Source organism: Pelodiscus sinensis, chromosome 2 (genome assembly GCF_052426305.1).
Source record: "Pelodiscus sinensis isolate ZL-2025 chromosome 2, ASM5242630v1, whole genome shotgun sequence".
NCBI classification, from domain to species: Eukaryota; Metazoa; Chordata; order Testudines; family Trionychidae; genus Pelodiscus; species Pelodiscus sinensis.
The window spans coordinates 184,580,983-184,602,552 of record NC_143053.1 but is presented as its reverse complement, the minus strand read 5'-3'; the positions used below and the strand labels follow the sequence as shown (position 1 = coordinate 184,602,552).

At 41.8% G+C, this 21,570-nt stretch overlaps 1 protein-coding gene and 1 long non-coding RNA gene across 5 annotated transcripts in view; one reads left to right on the top strand and one right to left on the bottom strand.

The window, feature by feature from the left end:
- Nucleotides 1-493: 493 nt before the first annotated feature.
- The window catches only part of ZNRF2 (zinc and ring finger 2), an 85,613-nt gene continuing 64,536 nt past the window's right edge, over nucleotides 494-21,570 (bottom strand). For 2 of the 4 annotated variants that reach the window (XM_075921944.2, XM_075921946.2), the window contains 3 exons: nucleotides 12,427-12,532; nucleotides 10,855-10,936; nucleotides 494-6,600 (listed from right to left, as the gene is read on the bottom strand). In XM_075921944.2, coding sequence (XP_075778059.1) covers nucleotides 10,879-10,936; nucleotides 12,427-12,532 — 164 coding nt within the window. In that variant the 3' untranslated portion in view covers nucleotides 494-6,600; nucleotides 10,855-10,878. Of the gene's footprint in view, nucleotides 6,601-10,854; nucleotides 10,937-12,426; nucleotides 12,533-21,570 lie in introns of those variants that run through there. The other 2 variants (XM_075921945.2, XR_012901924.2) reach the window with 2 other exon arrangements.
- On the top strand, nucleotides 15,998-18,688 carry LOC112546217 (uncharacterized). Its single transcript, XR_012901925.2, has 3 exons — nucleotides 15,998-16,710; nucleotides 17,138-17,216; nucleotides 17,913-18,688. It is a non-coding gene; the product is annotated as an uncharacterized LOC112546217 (long non-coding RNA).

Here is a 21,570-nt window from a genome sequence, read left to right as displayed (position 1 = left end):
TCAAATTGAACGAACAAAGTACTAACACACCATGCTTCACCATAAAAGAGAGTTTCTGCCAATTTAGCACCTCCCACCACTTCACACCTCCATTTTTCAGAGATTGGACAATAGGTCTCAGGGCTGCTCCAACTTGTACTACTCCCAGAGGGTAACACCACTCCCCTCATGTCTTTCCCTTAGCCCTGCACATTTCACTGGAGGTGGCATAGTGTCAGCTCCCTCAGCTCTATGCTGTCAGAGGAATCTTCAGCTGGCAAATTAAGCCTGTTCTACATCTTCTGCATAGTGCAGGATCCAAAGGGACCATATGGGGAGCCAGCATTGGTCAGCAGAGCCAACAAGCTTTTCTCGGAATTGTTCCTCCGCGTTGCTGTTGGTTCTTTATTTCTGGTGTTTCAATAGTCTCTCAGAGAACAGAGACAACAACTCTGCCCAATCTACAGCATTTTTCTTTGCAGTAATACTGAAGTCACCTGGAATCATGGCAAACTGTGCTTCAAAAGATTTATTACACATATATTTGTACATATTTTACATAAATGGAATGTTAAACATACACCCTAAATCAATAAAAAATATTCAGTTCATGATTACACACTGACAGATCATCAAAAATGTACCTTAACACAACTTAAGTCAGCTTCCAATCATACTGCTCAATTACAAAATTTACAAACATGTTTTACATTGCAAGTTACATTCTTACTTATACTCAGGGTAATGAAGGAAGACTTCTTGTCCATTACCACTACAAATAATTGTAGCATTCATAAACTATTACAGTTCCATCTAGCACTTTGTGTACACTTAATTTTATGGGAACAGGTACGTGAACCGGTGGTTGCACTTCACCTTTTACCATCAGCTTGCTGCTTAACGGTAAGAAAAGAGTATGAGAGTTTCTCAGGCAACTGGAAAGGTTCCATGATGAATCACCACTTGCTAAAATAAGTTGAATTTTTAAAATTAAGATGGCCATTATAACATCCCCTCAATAACTGAGCTGCCTCCCCTTCCTCAAGTGCAGCAATTTGGCAAAGTTCTCTAGAAGAGTGTTATTTACTATACAATGATCAACATTTCAGCTTTATTTTAACAGAACCCCTTATTATGCATGAGGCCATACCTGGATGTCCCGATTACTTATAACCGTTAGGAACTTGTGACCATTATATTTGCCATTAAAGCACTTTCTAATATAACAAAGGGATAAAAAAGGCAGAGCTTCTGAGGAGAACAAGAACAAACAGGATTCAACAACAGAGGCTATTTACCTGCAGGTGTGTGGGGGGAGGGGTTACTTACATTTGACACTCTGCCAAAGTCAACTCAATCTTATCCTCGAAAAACCTTTGTCAAAGCAAACCCCAGGGGAAAGTCTCATACCAACAAGTTAATTAGAAGCTAACACAAGGAAATGAACAAGTAGTAAAAACAGGTAAGCAACAAGTGTTAAGGAAAGAAAACTAATCAATCCCAGAGCCAAGAAACACATACTAGCCAATCAAGTCCAGCCTCCTGAAAACGCAAATATGCTATAGTTGCTTACCAGAGCAAAATCTTCAGTTAACTAGCAATGTCTTTCATTAAGTCAGTTTACAATGTATCCAGTCGGTGACTCTGACATACCCATTATGAAGGTAAGAGAGCTTGTAGTCTATACAACACTGTACAGTGGCCTGAGAAATTACTGGAACAAAATTCAAAAGCTCAGTTCCAATTTCAGAGCACAACCACAAAAAACAGACAAATTTACAACTAAAGTACAGCTGGGGAAGGGCCCTCCATTCCAACAGGGAAATATCTTTAATGTCTGTCATGACAAAACGGACTTCAGAAGTGAGCAATTCACTTCTCTACGCAACCTATGCAATAGAGTCAAGTATAAATTCTGTATTTCATAAAGAAAACATTGCCACTGTTTTGAGCAGAATCTCCTGCTCATGGCCATTTCAGATGGCAAGAATTTAAGTGGGGCAAACTGCACCTGCTGATAAAAGCACACCTTAGAAAATGGTTGAAGCAAGAGTTTTGACAAACATTCCTCTTCCAATGAGTTTGTGTGTGTATTTTTACTGACATCATGGAAGCTCTGTCCAAAGAAGAAGGGTAGAATAAATTCCTAAAAATCATATGGCTTGTTGGGGTAGAAGGAGGAAGAAAGGAAAAGCAGCATTGAAACTTGCATGAAAAGTAAAGTTTTGCGCTGGTCAAATCAGAGCTGAGATAACCCATTGGCATGGACAAATTGGAAATCTTCAGGTCAGCACTTCTGTATTCCATCAGGAAACTCCCTCTCCACCACATAAATAGCAAATACAACAGCTACACAATCTAAGTGGAATCATTCTATTCCACGTGACAAAGCAACTCAGATTAATAGAAACCTGAAAGGGAACTGAAAGCAAGTGCATTTAAAAAAAAATACTGTTTGCTCCTGCTTCCTTAGAGATATCAAGAACATTAAGTTTCAACTTCCTTGGTTTTGCTGGAAGATTGAGGAGAGAACATCTTAAACCCTAAAATAAGAGTTAGAGTGCTCAATCTTCCAACTGGAAAAATTCTCCCAAGTCTTTGTCAGGAGGAGGTTAGAGGATATAACAAAGTTATAAAACAAAGTTTCAAAAGTTCTGACTCAAAATTCCTTGTCCAACAATTGCTCATGTTTAAGCCTCTTGTGAGGTCAAATTTTGCTTTCCAGCAAAATTGGGAGTCAAAATGAGATACTTGTAATCTTCCTGGGGGTGAGGCAGGGGGGGGGGGGGGGGGGGGGGCGGCCTTAAAAATAAAATCCCCATGACATCACAAAGAAGAGAACACAAAGAATTTACTCCCACCATTGTAGGTTACCTTCAAATGTCCCAATTACAATACTACAGTACACTTCTCCTTGCACCCTAGAATTGAGATGCTCTAATTCTTAATCCATTTTAATCCATTTAAATAAATTCATTTTTCTCAAAATAAAATACTGCACATGTTAAGTAGGAGTCACATTTTCCTTTTACGTTCCACTCAAATCAATTTCTAGAGTACATGCACAGTGAAAACTAGCTCACTATTTAAAACATAAAAAGTGAGAACAGATACCTTAAATACAAAAGACAGGATAATCACTGTCCTTTAATGGCTAGCAGCATGGCTCTCTGGGCTGATCATATAAAACCCAAATCATAGCCACTTTAACAAATCTTTTACTCAACTCATCTGCTAGATAACTAAGTCACATTTCTAGATAACCCACATCTGTTCTTTATGGCAAGCAGCATGTATATGGCAAACCTGAGTATGGGAATTAGTTCCCTCTTCCATACTTGGGCAAGATATACACCACAAAAAAGAAAATAAACTCAAGCAACATAAATTGGCAATGTATATATTTACAGGCAGAAAATGTGGCACACTTAAATTTTATCATAACCTATTGGCTTTTAATGTGTGAAAGTGTGGTCTTCCTCTACTCAGTGATGGAACATTTCCCCTCCCTATTGAACACTGGTCCAAGGTCTTGGTGAGGAGATATTTTTAAAATGAGGATAGGCTTATTTTGCAGTTGTGTGTACAATATTTTTTTCAGAATATTGATAAACAGTAGTTTGAAATGAAAGCTTGCATTTAGCCTTCCACAGGAAGCTCTGAATACAAGTTTTTGTTTAATCTTTCAGTATTGTTTTAATCTTCATCCACATTAAAGGCTCTAATCCTGCTTTCCTTGGCTCTGCCAAAACTTCCATTGACATCAACATTTTGGATGAACCAGGAATCTACGATTAGGCCTCAGTACTGAAGCCATACTAACAATTCTGAACAGTCCAAAAAATCCACTCTCTCCAATGGCTGGGGCAAATCTGCAAGCAGACACCATATGTAAGTGACAGCTGCTGGCATGTTTCAGCTACAGCATGCACACTGGCCTTAAAGTCTGGTAATGATGATAAATGCTGGGGAGTTTGTTCTTTCAACAATTTACTTAGACATTTAAATCTAGAAGATTCGGGTTTTGAAAACATTGCAGTTGAATTAAAAGAGTGAACTACTGAAATAGTGTGTAAACTGTAAACAGATTCATGTTTAAATACAGATTTATTTAATGCCTAAAACAGAGACTACCTACAAAAACAGGATACCAGAATATGCCAAACTTTCTTTGTAACTTACAGAGGAGTTTCTGCTCCAACAGTTGAGCCCACAGTTTGATGTGGAGGGAAGATAATTAGCACTACTTGAGTGTATTGTGCATTGACATTATATGGCATGAAGCCAACAACAAATCAATGTAAATGCAAAAAAATTTACTTTTTCAAGATAAATGATTCAAAATAGCAAAAAAGCAAACCTCTAGGCAATAACATCCCTAGTAAAATATTACCTACCACTGCTTTAACGCTTGCCATAATGCAAGGCAGCAAAACAATTCCCTGCTACAACAGAACCTATACTGAAAAGTACAGGTTGGAGCTCCCAGGTCCAGCACCCTCAGGACCCCCTGCTGGCTCCTCACTTCCTGCTGCCCTGCCAACCTGCTGGGCAGCCATCATTGCCCTGGCTCTGGGACCCACGGGGTAGCCACGTGGCATGGATCCTGCCAGGCAGCCATGCACGTGTCTCCCAACCCCATCAGGCAGACTTGCTGGATGGCTCCATATTACGCTCGCAGCGGGCAGCCCACTGTCCTACCAGCCTTGCAGGGATCCTTGCCACTGACCCTCCACCAGGACTCTCTAGTCCGGAAACATCCATGCCAGAGTTTCAACCTGTACTATCTTAACCATTTGTTGGGAAAGCGTATTTGATGTGACTACATGATTTAAAACACGACAATCTGATTCTGCTGCCACTGAAGTCAAAGAGTATGACTGGGCCTTATAACTATAGATTCAATTGAAAGATTATGCAAGGGGAAAAAAAGCCCCTAGGAAACCATGCTATCAGTTGCCAGCATTAACTAGTTTTGATTGCATCAGATTTGCAGCATAACAAAAGGCATTTCACAGCATAACGTTTAAGGGAAAAAGTAATCTAGACAAAGTCATTTGACAAGCAAAATGGGTTGTTATACTGTGCAATGCATTAATTCTTATGGGTGGCAGCAGTTGCTCCTTTACTTGCCTTTATTATGAAACAGCAGCAACAGAGGGAAAAGTTATAGACTTAAGAATACATAGCACGCCAAATTAAGTACACAAGAAAATACTTATACACTTAAGAAAAAGGTGTGGTGTAATTTATTTTTGCTATTGAAACAACTAAAAATTGCAGCTAGTAATAAATAGTCAATCTGTCCCTATAATGTGAAAATTCAGAAGCTGCAATATATCAATTCTTGAAATAAAATGTTTTTCTTCTAAGCTGTGATATTTATTCCAGTTTTTTTTATTGTGATGTTTTATGGGAACTCTCATTCATCCACATTTTGTTTTCTGTTCCCCCATTCTGATGTGTGCTAAGCCCTGATAAGACAAATATAGTGATATAGGAAAACAGTAATAAATTAAACAAATGCAGGTGCTTGTTAAAAATACTGCCAAATGCTAATATCCACAAACAGATAAATGATGTGAGGTGCAAATTACTATGGCTCTGCTATCAAGAAAATTTCAATTAAAAATTTGCATATAAAAGTGTTTCAAAAGTTAATGCAAATCCCACCCCATGTAATCATTACTATAATGCCTAGGAAACATCACTGTGCCCATTTTCACAGTTATTCTCCTAAACCTGAAGAGACAGACTAGAGATGAAAGTAGTACAATAAAATAATTACCTGAAACTTTAAAAAAAAAATACCCGTTAAACGAATTACCTTGACTGGCAGCACTTAAATTTCTCCCAGTAAAAAAAGTTGCATAGCTGCAAGATTATGCTTTGCTGAATTTTTTTAACCAAAAGCTTTAAGAGAGACATTTTAGTACGCTTAAATAACAATACAGCATCCAGATTTCAACAATTCTATAGCTCAATCAATAAAAGTTAGTCACCTGCCTTGGTTTATTCTTTGGACAGCATTATGACAAAGATTTAGTTAAAAAAAACTTTGAAGTACAGTTTTCCTATGCAGAAGTAGTTTTCATTTTCCATTCTTGAAAAAGGTGAAGAACATACTGAGGACAGGGTGTGAATTCAGTGAATAAGGTCATAGTGCTAGACTGCTTGCCATTTACAATTCTTCAGCCTAAGAGGAGATTAAAACACTTCCACGCAAAAATATGGGGATCCTCACAAAAATGTTTCAGATAGTGTTGATTTAGAATGTATCAATTTCCATTTGGGTGAGAGTAAGAAGAGAGAACCATAACCTGCTTCTGCAGAAAAGTTAGACTGAAAAACAACAACTTTGGCCTTTAGAATACAAATAATCAATAACATCTGTGGCAAGAAGACTGTTACAGGATGTGCAGCATTTTCAAAATCCCTGCGTGTCCGGTATGCCGACTCTACTGGCAAGCAAATGGATTCTACAGCTTTTGTTCCACACAACTGTCTATCTTTGCCTTTTCCAGCCGCACAGGAACACAAGTCTGAAGCCAAGTATGTTCTCAAATGTATGTCCAAAGACAGAATCTTAAATCCTCTACATTTTCTGATCCGTGTAAGAAGCTGTGAGAAAATCAATAAAGATGACAAATATTACTTTCCTAGCTAGTTCAGTAAGTTACACGATAATGAATTACTTGTTAATGCAAAGAAATCCAAAGAAAACCTATTTTTCCCTATTTTATCCCAGTGTATCATTCTTATCCTTTACAATTTAAAAGCATTTTATTTAGAGAGGTAGCCACGTTAGTCTTTTTTGGCAAAATCACAGAGTTTGGTGGCACCTTAAAGACTAAATTTTTTTATGGCATCAACTTCCATGAATTTTGGCAGATGAATGAAGTGACAGAAACAGAAAGTAGCCATACAGAGCTGGGAATATTACATCAGAGATAATTAAATCAGCGTAGATTTGAATAAGGTGGGAATACCTGAAGTGGAAAACTACTTATTGTACTGAGAGAGCCATTCCCAACCCCCTATTCAGATCCATTCTGATGGTGTCAAATTTGCATATGAATTCAAGTTCAGCAGTTTCACATTGCAGCCTGTTTTTGAAGGTTTTTTTTTTCTTTTTTTTTTTTGTTGCTTGTTTCGCATCTGAGTATGGCAGCTTTCAAGTGTGTAAGTGTATGTCCAGGGAGGTTATAATGTTCTCCCACTGGTTTTTGTATGTTACCATTCTTGACGTCTGATTTGCGTCCATTTATTGTGTTTCATAGAGACAGTCTGATTTGTCCAATGTACATCATAGAGCAGGGCTACTCAACACAGCCTGTGGGCCACAAGTGGCCCACAGCCCCTTTGCATGCGGCCCATGGTGCCTTGAGCCACTTCCCCGGCCACCTGCCTGCCTCATTGCTGGGGCTCCAGCGGCAGAGACATGCTGGGTGTGCAGGAGCTGCCTGCTGGCCGGGGGTAAAGGGAGGGGAGGCGGCGGCAGAGCACACCTACCGCGTCTGCCACAACGGCAGCACCTCCCTGCGAGCAGAGCCGCACGGTGCGGCACTGACAAGCTGCATCAGCACATGCGCAGTAGCTCCTGGCCAGCGGGGGATGGCAAAAGGTGGCAGCAAAGCAAGTCTGCTGCTTCTGCCTAAGTGCTTGCACCAGGCCACGTAGGCGCGTGCGCAAGAGCTGCTGGGGGTGGCAAGAGGCACGTGGCAAGGCAGTGGCAGAGCTGGGCAGTCAGACTACGGTGAAGCCAAGCAGCAAGGCTGGGGTGAGGAAGGTCTGTGCTGGGGCTTGGGTAGGGTTACCATATGTCTGGTTTCTCCTGGACATGTCCTTGTTTTTACATGTTAAATCACCATCTGGACAGCTTTTTTAAAAGGCAAAACATGTCTGGGATTTTTTTGCCCTGAAAAGGAGGGGGCAGCAGCACGTGCCTTCAATGGAACGTTCAGAGCGACACGCCTGGAGGTAAAAGCGTGTGGCTCTGGTGAGACCCAGGGCATTCCCCTCTGCCCCACTAGATTTACATCCCTGGCTCTGTGGGAGGGAAAGGCCATTGAATTAGAGCAAGGAGGCTGGGGGGTGCCTGGCTCTGTGGGGAAGGGAGGGACACTGGGTTGGAGCAGGTGTCTGGGGGGGGGTACCTGGCTCTGGGGGAGGGGAGGGGCACTGGGTTAGAGCAGGCAACTGGGTGTTAAAACTTCTGACTTTTCTTTTCCTGTAGGTGGGCAGTGGGTCTGGTCTGTTGGTTAGATTTGGGGGTTCCAGTCTCTACTCTGAGGACTGTGGGAACTGGTGCTTGGTGGGGCAGGGAGGGGAAAAAAAGGGATTCTGGGAAGCAGGATTCCTGAGTTCCTTTTCTAGCTATGCCACTTCTCTGCTCAGTGCTTTTAACTTCACATTATTTGTACTTATATTTCAGTAAATATTGTATTGGCAGTTTGTTTGAGTTGTTAAAATTGCAAAGCCAAAACAAAAAAGTAGTCAATATAATGATCTTCTGCTGATGTGTGTTCTAGTAGTTAAATTTCATGAGCAATGACAGTTCAGCAAAGTGCTGTCATATTGGTGGAAATTGGGTAAATATTGCATTTTATTAATATCAGCAGATCTGACTTAAATTAGGCCTACGTGTTGTGTAGTTTTGCCTTAATCTTTGTATTCAGGCCTGTCAGTGTGGAAGAAGACATTTGCATATATTTGCAACCACACTTGAGTTGTGGCCCTCAGCATGTGCTGTGAGTATCATTGTGGCACCTGGGGCTTCCAAAGTTGAGTTGCCCTGTCGCAGAGAGTCACTGTGGCACATGATGGCATATGTTACATTAGTAGATGCCACCGGACTCCTTGTTATATCAATTTAAAATACCAAGTGAAACATCCTTAAGTATTTTCAAAGATAAACATTATTGCAAACAGCCTCTTATGCTTCTCCTGTGGTTGAAACACATGACACTATGTACAGTACACGTCCAAGTTGAAAAATTAGTCTTAATCTTATGCTATGGGAAAAACAGTTGTCCCTGCAGATGTGTACTTTGGCAAGTGTGACAATGCATAACCATCTCTAGTATGACTGCAGCGTGAGCTACAACACATGCTTGTAAAGTGAAAAGGAACACCACGGAATCAAAGATTGCTTCAAAAAAAATCACTATACTATTTTGGGCAAAGAGTTCAAATTCCCTGACATAGTGTTTAACATAAACCCTAATTTGTTTTGTAATGATTGGAGTTGAGTGTAAGCAAGTTACCCGCAAGAATAAAAATGCCCCCCTTAATCCTTTGACTAACTGGTTTGGGATCTAAACCATTAACACATAATAATAAAAACCAGGAAAGCTTTGTACCTGTGTGAATACGGGGGAGAGGGAGACAGGCAGGTCCGTAACATTATATATGCATTTCAGAAAAAGCAATACAAGATAAAATGTTTGTTGAAAGTAATCAGCAGGGTATCAGTGAAAATTATATAACATCCTAAATGAAAATGCAGATTTCAGTATAAAAGGAATGGTCATTCACTAAACTAACACAAATAACGGGTAATTGGTATTTTAAGCAAGTTTAGGTTGCACAACAAAATAATTTTAAAAGGCTAGCATTACTGCTTCTCCCTTTGCAAGTAGTTAAATTGCAATTTATTCTAGACTACACTGTACTGGATGTGAGTGCGCAAAAACCATTTATACATTCCAGTATATTTACTATCTATTTAAAGCCTACAATAACCTGACTATTTTAGGATAAACTTAGAATCACAGACTAGAACTGGAAGGGATCTCAAAAGATCAAGTCCAGTCCCCTGCCCGCATGGCAGGACCAACCACCATCTAGATCAGTGGTCCCCAACACGGTGCCCGCGGGCACCATGACACCCGCGGGGGCATTCATGTGCGCCTGCCACGTGCTCAGGGCTGGCCTGGCCCTGGGCACGTGGCGTGTGCACAGTGCCGGAGCTTGGAGGAGGCGCCGGCCCCGGGCATGTGGCACTTGGAGGGGGGCCCCGCCCCAGCCCCGCGGTGCCCGGCCACGCCCCCTGGCACCCAGCAACCTCCAAAGATTGGGGACCACTGATCTAGATCATCCCTGAGAGACGTCTATCCCACCTGCTCTTGAATATCTCCAGGGATGGAGATTCCATAACCCCCCTTAGGAAAAACTTACTAACTGTAAGGGTGGTTAAACACTGGAATAAATTGCCTAATGCCCAACCTAAACTTCCCTTGCTGCAATTTAAGCCCATTGTTTCTTGTCCTAGCCTCAGAGGTCAAGGAGAACAATCCCTCCCTGCTCCCCCAGCAACACCTTTTTAGGTACTTGAAAGCAGACCCAGCCAAAGAGTTCGCAGGGCCCAAGGCAGCGTGGCTGAGACATACTGCCGCAAGTGAGCGGATGGGTCACCCATTGCAAGTGAGCGCAATGGGCCTACCCTGTTTTTGGTCATCCTCTTGCTTCTAATATTTTTGTAGAATGTCTTCTTGTTAGCCTTTATGTCTCCAGCTAGTTTTAGCTCCTTTTGTTCCTTTGCCTTTCTAATCTTGCCCCTGCATACTTGTGTTGTTTGCTTATATTCATCCTTTGTAATTTGACCTAGTTTCCACTTTTTATATGACTCCTTTTTGATTTTTACATCATGTAAGATATCCTGCTTGATTCAGGCGATCTCCTACCATACCTTCCAACTTTCCTATGCAGTGGTAGAGTTTGCTTTTGGGCCCTTAATAATGTCCCTTTAAAAACTGCCAACTCTCTTCAGTTGTTTTTCCTTAATCTTGCTTCCCATGGGACCTTAGTTCTGACTACATATTTAATGTACTTATTACTGAAAAGATCAATAAAATATGCAAAAAGAGAAGTTACCTACATAACAGGAACCTTGTAGTCTCAGTCTGAAGGGTGTTCAGGACAAGATCTATTTACTTCAAACCATTCATCTATGCAGCTGTTTGAATGGAAGAGAATAATTGTTATGTGTATTAAATGTTTTAACAATTAAAATCAAATGACTGGAAATATTAGAACATGGGGAGATGGAAGGGAGAGAAAATGTGTTTTAAGACCAAAGTTATTTCAACTAGGGATGTTAGTGTACAGTCAAGTAAACAATTAACTGATAAGCCTAGGCATAAGCAGCGCAGGGGAGACTGCTGCGAAGCAGCCTCTGTCCATAGGAGGTCCAAGCTCCATGCAGAGGCTCCGTATCCCACTGGCTGCCAGCTCCAACCCCTGGGACTACCAAATAATTGTGTAACCAATGATAAATTATGTTGTTACACAACTATTCAGTTACATGATAGCTAACATCACTAATTTCAACCAGCATGCATGACATAGTATTTTTCAACATTCACCGATTATTGTATTGTATGATACTATGTATTAAACATTAGAGAAACTGATGTGTAACATGTCACTGTTTATTTCTGACATTTTAACAAATTTACAAATTATTTTGTGTACTTGTTTCATTTAAGAGGGACATGAGTACCCTACTCATACTACTGCCTGCAATTGTTGTACATTATTGTTATAAACACCATCTAAAATGAATACCAAAAACCAGAAAAACATATTTCTCAATCTTACCCTGTGCATTCAACAGAATACATGTACAGGTTGGACACCTTGCTGGTCCAGCACCCTTGGGACCTGACTGGTCCCAAACAAGGAGATTTGCCAGACCAGGAGAGGACCCTCCTCTCCTAGCCCATGCTGCCACTGGGTTAGGACTCCAGCCTACCCCCAATGCTGCCCCAGCCTCCCCTGGGGCTTGCTAGATGCCATCGGCCCTGCAGCTGCTGGGGTACTACAGCCACAGCTCTGCAGCCTCGGCAGAGCTCCACAGCCGCCTCACTCTGTGGCTGGGGCTAGAGCTGCACAGTCGAGGTCCAGGATAGAGGGCAGGAGCCGGAGCTCCATGGCTGCCCTTGAGTCTAGGGCCAGAACGGAGCTGAGGCAAAGCGCCACAGCCACCGCTCCCCGAACCCTTCCTCTCCCCCCCTTCCCCCCTCCACACACAGGGCTCCTAGCTGACTTGCTGGTGCCCCCTACAGCGCTCCTGCTCGCCTCCAGACCTTTCTGTTCCTGGGCTCTGTGGTTCAGGAACATCCATGGTCTGTGCTGGACCCTGAATGTTGCTGGATCAGGGAGATCCGGTTAAGGGAGGTACAACCTGTATACATATAGTGGTTTTTACTTCTTCTCTTGGACAAAACTTTTCCTCATTTTATTTCTGGGAGATTTTCAAACAGCAATTAGAAAAAGCAAAGGGGTAAAAGAGGGTACCTCAAGATGTAGTACCTGAAGTACTTTTGTTTTTTTTAAAGTGACTAGATGTTAAGTGTCCCTTTAAACATCCTTCATAAAAAATTACACCAACCGATGTGGGTATATGGAATTTTGTCTGGGAAGGATAGCGTGAAGAATACTTGCCCTTTATGATATATGCATAGACAAGGCAGGCGTGCTATGGTATCCCCTTGCTGAAGCTCTTCCAGGCATATTGCACACTCCCCAGTATCTTTACTCAGCACATCCTCTGTAAAAGCAGAACAGGTTTAAAGGATTAAAAAACAACACTTAAGGCAAAACTTTCATCGCATAAACACAATTATACAACCACCATTTTTAAAGATTCTGTTTCAGTAAAAGATGTAAAATTAAGCATGTTTATAATGTGTAATGATGTAGGAGTCTTAAAAGACCAAATTAAACTATGGCTCTGATGCAATCTGACTAAATGCAGTCGTACAAAAAGGGAAAGTACTAGAAGGCTAAATAATAACACCACCATACTGAAGCTTGCAGGTAAAACTGGTTTATGTCTGTGCTGCAATAGCTAAGGGTCAGTTACTCCTATAGTTAGAGACAAAGCATCCACCACCTCAATCACCCTCATTCTGATCAGCAGCATGTTACACAGCATAAAAGCTCTGAAGCAGGACCAACACTGAACACTGGAGAAGTTGGCTTCTACCCTAATGGCTCCATTTCATTTTACGAAAAAAGGGATTTTTCCTCACTGCTACCTCCTCCTATCCACACTTGCAGTACAGACCAGGGCTGAGCCTGGACAAATGGCTTCTCTGAAAAGGATGTTACAGACTGACACCTACCCCCATGATAGCCAGTATTGTCTCAATCTTTCTCCCTCTTAGTATCTAGTCCTTCCTCCCACTTCCTCCCATTTATTCCATCACTATGTCCTTGGCCCCTTCCCCACCTGCGCTCCTGTGAATACCTGGCTCTGCTGCTGCCTCTCACTTTCCACAGCTATCTGTCTGTTCCCCTTCCACACCTGCTTCCCTCCCATTCCCATCATCCAGCACTTTGAAAGGAAGTAGACTTCCCCATCACTGCAACCGATGTATGGTATGACTCACAGCCCTACATTCTGTAAAGTCCCCTAATTTTGTGGAATCAATACTATGCCCTATAGTGAATGGCGAGATTAGGCAGTTGCCAGAAATACACAGAATTCACGTTTAAAATGGAAAATACTAGAATGATCTAGTAAAAGCTGTGTTTTCTGGACACCTTTCTTAGCAGCAGTGCATGATGCAAAATTCAGCATTAGCACAACACAAATTAAGAGGCCTCATTTACCTGAGTGTAGGCCCACTGTGCTGTAGACTACCAAACAATCTTCTGTGGATTTACACAGCACAAGGTCTGTGACCAAAAGGCACATTCAGGGTATCATAGCAAAGAGCTGGCAATCCACGGCATACCTGAGTTATGCACTCTTAAAAAGGTAAGGCCCCTTTTGACTAACTTTAGGGCACTGGTTCTCAAAGTGCAGGGCACTGCAAGGTTATCATAGGAGCCCTACCCCAGCCATAGCCTGCTGCTCTCTCTCTCTCTCCTCTCAGAGCACTGGAGGCTCTGACTTTGCATGCTCTCCCAACTGCTGTTTGCTCCAGCCCAGCCACTCAGCAGCCACAGCCATGTGTATTTTATACCCTCCAGAGCCTGCAGAACATAATATTCTGTAGCTGGCGTGGGGGAGGAGAAGGTCAGGGGTGTCCAAACTTTTTTTAAAGAGGGCCAGATTTGATGAAGTGAACATGCGTGAGGGCCGACCATTTTGCCTGACATTCTTTGAACCATTAAAATTAAATGCAAATTAACTATTTTATGCAAGGTTTATTGCAAATGGCATACTTTTCATTTCGTCACATGAATGACAAATCTAAACAGGTGTTAAATCACTCTGCCTTTCATATCTGAAGGCCAGATGAAAAAAAAATCCAGGAAGCTGAAATATATGTCAGGAACATTGTAAAGTACATTACATATTATTGGTAATAAAGGTTGTCTGTCAACTTTTAAGTTCAAAAAATATGAACAGGAACATAACACCAAGTATACATGTTGTGTCCAAATATATTTATAACTGATTTAGACCAACTGACATTAACTGAGATTTTACAATGTATTCATCTCAATACATATGGATTCGTTGGGGGCCATAAAAGATAGATATTGCCAAATTACCCGGGGGGCCGTATTAAACCAGAACACGGGCCACAATTGGCCCGCGGGCCGGACTTTGGACATGCCTGCCCTAGGTGGACGGGAGAGCCCGTTATGTGACACCGATGGAGAAGGAGAGCTTAGTAAAAATGTTTGGGAACCTCTTATTTAGGGCATTCAGTACATCACTCCAAAATCCCTAGTTTTTTTAATTAAATATGCAGGTTTGCTTTAAAATTGTGAACAAAGCTATCAAAGTTTCTACAGAACCTGGGAGAGAGTTTCCCTCCTTAACTAGTAACGTGCAGGATTTCAACATTTTCAAACGAGAGAACACACTCATCTTTAAATTATCCTCATCATAGATATTTCTACAGTGCTCATCATACTTGCTACTGCAAATGACGTGCATGTAGCCTAATCAATGTAGCAAATGATCAAATAAAGAAACCAGGATGTAGATTTGCTGTACATGGACACAGAAAATCATTTGCTGCTTCTTAGGTTTCTGAAGAGATGAACTACTTATTCTTTTCACTGACTTAGGGGTTGTTTATTGTGAGAATATCATACCAGAGTAGTATGGCTTCATATGGAGAATAGATGACCTGAATAAACAAACTAACTCTTAAAAAAAACAACATATCCACATAATGATGAGAAGGAAAAATACAGTATGTATTTGCACTGTTTGTAGGCAGTCTACAAAGAAAGGGCTTTTTAAAAAGCAAGTAGTCCTGTGGCATCTTAGAGACTAATATATATATTTTATAATGCATGTGTGTATAAAATTAAATCACAACAAATATCAGCTGATTGCTCACTATTCATATCTTCCTTGTAAGAGCCTCTTCAGACATTGATTTTAATATATAAATAAAATCATGATCAAAACCCACTTCTTCAGTTGAAATGAGACTGAGTGGAGAAAAAAGGGGGGGGGAGGGTGCTTCAGAATAAGAAGAGAGAAGAAAACAAAGAATATCTGTCAACTGTAGTTCTGGTGCTAATTAGGCTAATTGAGTGGGCTGAAAGTGTCCCATACTTAGTTTATGTCAATAGGCTGTTGAATGTAAGGCAAGTTGGTGTTATAAAGTTAACCAGTTCAAGTCTTTGTTCAGGCCATAGGAGCCAGTGTCAAATTTGCATATGAAGGTCAATTCTACACTTTCTCTGTGTAGTTGGAAAAATTTAAAATGACAAATAGTCTAGCAGCACCTTAAAGACTAACAAAACTTGTAGATGGTATCAGCTTTCATGGACACAACCCACTTCTTCAGATGAATGGAGTAAATAAAGGTCCAGTTCCAAAATAAATATGGGACATGGGGAGGAAAAATGGAGAAAGAAATAGTCAATTAGACTGTTTATGCCACATGAAACTGATAGAGAAGGTGCAAGTTATTCTTAAGTACCCATTGTTTGGTTTTTTAAGTCATTAGTATGTGGAATGTAGTGTGCTAGCCAGGTAATGTCTTTGTTCATACCTTTATGATGTGTCCCAAACCTGTAAAATTTGTAAATGAAGTTAAGTTCCAAAGCTTCCCTGTGTATTTGGTTTGTGGAATTTGCCGGACAACATGATGACTTGGAGATCCATTAATGAGTGCTCAGGCAAGTTAAAATGTTCTCCCAACAGGTTTCTGTGTGGAGCCTTTTCGGATATCTGATTTGTGTCCATTAATACTTTCCTGTACAGACTGTCCAAGATACATGACAGAGGGGCATTGCTGGCATACATCACATTAGTGGATGTGCAGTTAAATGAGCATCTGATGTGATGGCTGATGTGGTTGGGTCCAGTGTGATGTGGTTCCTAGATGATTATGATGTAGGTGTACTGCATGGTTACTGGAAAGAATTTGTTTGAGGTTAGGGGGTTGTGTGTAGGCAAGGACTGGCCTTTCCCCCAAGGCCAGTGAGAGTGAGGGGTCATTTTCCAGGATAGGTTGTAGATTGTTGATAATGAGCTTGAGGGGTTTAAGTTGTGGATTGTAGGTGATGACAAGTGGTGCTCTGGTTTCTCTTCTTGGCTTGTAATGAAGTAGTTCATGTCTGGGTGCTCTTCTGATCTGTTTTTTCACGTCTCTCGGTGGGTATTTCAGTTTTAAGAATGCTCTATACAGATCCTGTAGGTCTCTGTCTCTCTGTGGGATTGGAGCAAATCTAGCTGTATTTTAGGGCCTGGCTGTAAACAACTGATTGGTAAATGTGTCTTGGATGGAAGCTAGAGACATGTAGGTAAGTGTGGCGGTCGGTAGGTTTCTGGTATAAAGTGGCGGAAATGTGTCAAAAAAGTGGCTCTCTCGTGTGGACTGATCCAGGCTGATCCATCTCTGTAGTTGGTTTGTGAAATACCTTTGTAGAAGAATGGCTACTTTTAAATCCATTAATCAGTGCCCATGCAGGTTTTCTAATTGATTTCTGTTGCACTTTAACTATGAAATTTTACATGAACATTAGGGGGCATTTACTATTCTCAAGTGATAAAAAGGTGGAAAGTACCATATCCTCTTGCAGAATCTCACATTTACTGCTTAAACTTCCAACAAAGACACTAAATTTGCCCAGAAAAGGGTACTAAGAGTACACATTTTTCACTTGCCCAATGAATTAACTAATGTAGGAAAAAAATGAAGGACAAAGACATTACATTTCTCTGTTACAGGGGAGATTCTAAGCTTTCTCCAAGGGCTCTTTCATCTCACTGCTGCCTCCTCCCACCAACTCCTATCTTAACAGGACAGGTACTGTCCCAACATGTTTCTCTTGATCCCCTGAACATGTTTATTCTACCTCCTCTTTATGGCCATATAAACAAATGCTGTTAAATATAATTCACATGCATATATACAAGGAGAACACCTTCTAATGTAATGCTATTTTTGGTCACAGAACAAAGCATAAGCTTATTGGGTAGTCAAATGGAGAACTTGATTACTCGCTTCTCCACCCCATCCCTTGCTGCCTCTCTGTATGAGAGGCAGCAAGGGAGGCAACAGGAGTCAGTTAAAATCTGGTTCCCCACACACCATCTCCATGGTGCCGCCTGCCTCCCCCACCCCCATATCAGACACAAAATACAGTCAAATTAGCAGAACTGGATAAACCATAAAGAATGGAAGAAAAAAAAACCCTAGCAAGCCTTGGTCTAGTCAGAATTCTTATCTATCCCAGTTATACACAACCACCCCATGGTACCAGACCTAAAGCACACCACATGGAATTCAATGTAAGGTCCTTTTAACTCTGACTTTTAAATATCTGTCCGGGAAACCCATGTGTCTAAATAATATTTTGCTTACCTAATGAAGCATGCAATAGTCCATACTATTTCTCATGTTGCCCTGGGAATGGAATGATTGCATGCTAACAAAGACAGGGGAAATAGTTCAAAGTCTTTTAAAAGGTTTTAATTATAACACTTATTTATTGCATTAAAGGTATGGAAAAAATTGACATTCAGGGAAGATGGAGAAGAGTTCAGCTGTTAGAGACTCCTATTTGCCAGAGACTCATGTAAAAGAGCCCCTAAGCATGATTTGCCCAAGTCCCCATAATGAATATAGTTTTCAGTTCTGTAGAAATTTGGGGCTCAAGTTCTTCAATCTTCTCTTCCAATATGGAGATCAGCTTGCACTTCGTACAGTCATTTCTATCCTCCAGGAGAAAGACATACATGGCATATCCTTTGCAGGTCACAACAGCTGATCATTCACTATCCATACTGTCTTCCTTGTAACAGCCTCTTCAGATACTGTATTTACTGAATTAGGAAGCTTGAAAAGGCACAAAAAACCAAGCACACCTGTGCGAACTCTCCCTAGGTCAACTCTCAGGCATGTTTGCCTTCCAATAAAAGATCATGAGGCATCTTTACTGAAATAAGCTACAGCCGTATAAGCAGTATAACTGGATCCCCAGTAGGAGGCTACAGCCATTTAACTATGTAAGTTCAGAAACCAATATAATTAAAATTGCTTCAAAAAAAATGTGGATCATGCTATCATTTCAATTTGGGTTTACTCTTCCACCTCCATTCCTTTAACAGCTCTCTGATTTTATACTGTCTGTTCTCTATTTCTTCTGTTTTGTTTTCCCTCCCACATTCACTTCCAAAATCTCTCTACTCCAATATTTTAATTTTTTACTATCAACCCCTCTTCCTTTCACCCCCTTTCCCACATGCATAAGACCAAAAAATTTACTACTGACAGGTAGCAGCTAAAAGATTAAACCCCCTAAGACAACAACTGATACCAAAGATTGGGGAACAGTTCTTAAGGAGGCAATGAACTGGTAAGAAAATGACCATTGGGAGGCTGGAAGAAGGAAGGTAGTGGATTACCTACCAGGACTCTAGTCAAGAGCTCCATATTTTATATCTGCTTGCAGCAAATATATAGTTGAAACAGTTGATGCTTCTTTCCAAAAAGAAAAATGAATATTCCCACTGGAGAGCCTCCTTACCACTACAAGGGTGAGTAGAGTATTCACTAATCTATCCCTTCCCCAAACTTTGTCTGCTGGGCAAGATGTGTCATACTCAATAGTCCCCAATTTTGAGGAGGCTTCCCGAGTGACTAGCTCCAGCCCTCTGTTACTGCTCAAAACGTGTCCAAGCAACAACACAACAAATATCTGATTATTTGCTGTTCATAGGGTTCTCCAAGTATCATTACCAAAAAAAATTAGAAGGTTAGTTATTCTGCAGCAGGCTACCTGTCTGTCTTTGGAAAGCAGTACTAAAATATTTACATTTGGCTCAGGTGCAGAAAGTTTTCCTCAAAAGTAGGAAGCTGGGAATCTTTTTTTACAATGAAAACTTACATTTTGCAAAGTTACTGGCTTTTAATCAGAACATTGATTGCTGATCAAAAGCAAGTGGTGTTTTCAAGCTCCAATATAATTAATTGCTTCTGCTAAAATCCGTATAAAACATCACATTTATTGAAACCACAAGGAATTCTATATTAATGGTACATTTGTAAATTCAGACTTAAAGTTGCTTGCAAGTTTGATTCTATTCCCATTCCATATCCTTAACCTACTACAGGCAGTCCCCGGGTTACGTACAAGATAGGGACTGTAGGTTTGTTCTTAAGTTGAATCTGTATGTAAGTCGGAACTGGCGTCCAGATTCAGCCGCTGCTGAAACTGATCAGTTTCAACAACGGCTGAATCTGGACGCCAGTTCTGACTTACATACAGATTCAACTTAAGAACCCCAGGTATCCCCAAGTCAGCTGCTGCTGAAACTGATCAGCGGCTGATTCCAGGAAGCCCGGGGCAGGGGCTTCCTGTAGTCAGCCACTGGTCAGTTTCAGCAGCGGCTGACTTGGGGACGCCTGGGGCAGAGCAGCTGGGGTGCTGCTGGGTTGGTCCAGTAGCGCCGCCGCTCCTCGGTGCTACTGGACCAACCCAGCAGCACCCAAGCTGCTCTGCCCCAGGCGTCCTGATTCAGCCACTGCTGAAACTGACCAGCAGTGGCTGAATCAGGACGCCTGGGGCAGAGCAGCTGGGGTGCTGCCCGGTTGGTCCAGTAGCACCGAGGAGCGGCGCTACTGGACCAACTGGCAGCGCCCCAGCTGCTGTACCACAGGTGTCCGGAGCAAAGCCGCGGAGCACGGGGGCAGCGGGACAGCCCAGACGCGCCGTGGCTGTCCTGCTGCCCTCGGGCTCCATGGCTTTGCTCTGCTTTACCCCCCCCCCCCGGTCTGCAGACCAGGGGGACGGGGGGGGAAGGGGGGCAAAGCAAAGAAAAACAGAGCCAAGCCGTGGAGCGCGTGGGCAGCGGACAGCTCTGTCCGCTGCCCCCGTGTTCCGCCGCTTTGCTTCCTCTCCCTGGTCTGCTGGAGACCAGGGAGAGGATGGGCCCCGTTCGTAACTGCGGATCCGACATAAGTCGGATCCGCGTAACTCGGGGACTGCCTGTACTACCATCCCCATGGTATCAAAGCAGTCACATTGTGCCTTTTTACATATTTCCATTATACACCATAACATATCACCTGGCTTTGCTATTTCAGACCGGGCTCTATGAATAGGCTGCACTTGGATCCACCTACCAAAATGCAACAAAGTTAATCATTCTGTAAGGTACCTGTTACTAGTCATTTAACCAGATGCCAATCAAATACCTGCCCTCTCCCTTTCCTCCATCAATTTCTGTTAAGATATATTTTTATATCTCACCAAATGACAGCCTCCAAAACCCATGACTAATATGCTACAGTTTTCTACAGAGTACAAATATTGTATTTTCTCCCTCAATTTGGTCAGAGACCCTGTGGATAAATCCCTGTAATATTATCACTCTGATATAACTTTGTATTAAGATCTTGTCCTTTTAGATATATCTTTGTTAAGTGTTCTTATAGAATCTCTAACATTTCTCCTATAACTTTGTATTAGGAGAAACTTTCCTTTTTTTAAATTTATAGATAGATTAGATCTTGTAAGAAAAAATGTCTTTTGAGCTCTCCCCTTTCCTTGATTGTCCTCTTGAAATGAATGAGGTGTGAATGGAGAATGAAAGGTGAGCACCTCCAGCAGCAGTTGCAAGGGTAGAGAAGGTCTGGGAGCCAGACCCAAGACAATACCTGTAAAGTGAGCTCATTAAGATGACTGGACACACAGAGGCCTTGGGAGTCAAGCAGCAAGTGCCTGCCCTTGGAAGAACTCTTTGAAGCAGCATTAAGAAAGGCAAGGTGATGACTAATTGGCTGCATGAGGGGGATAAATATGAGGCATCTTGCAGAGGGACCCTGGGTTTTCATCTTGTCAACATGGGAGCATGGATTTGGATCAGCAGAAGCCCGACTCCACCCCTCCCCCATCTAACTCACCTGGCCAGTGCAGTTAGGGGGAGCAACTTTTGGTAACAAGAAGATGGAGTGTGCTTGTGTGTGTGTGAGTGTGCATGAGTGTAATGTATCATATGCATATTGTAAGTATTGACTGATCTATGTATGTTCAATAAATGTGGCGTGTTGCCTTATCCCCCTGAAAAAGATCCCGGGTGCTTCTTTTAAGCACAACAACCTGGACATCAGCGTATAAGCACATATCCACTCAGAGTCATATATTGTCAAACACTGG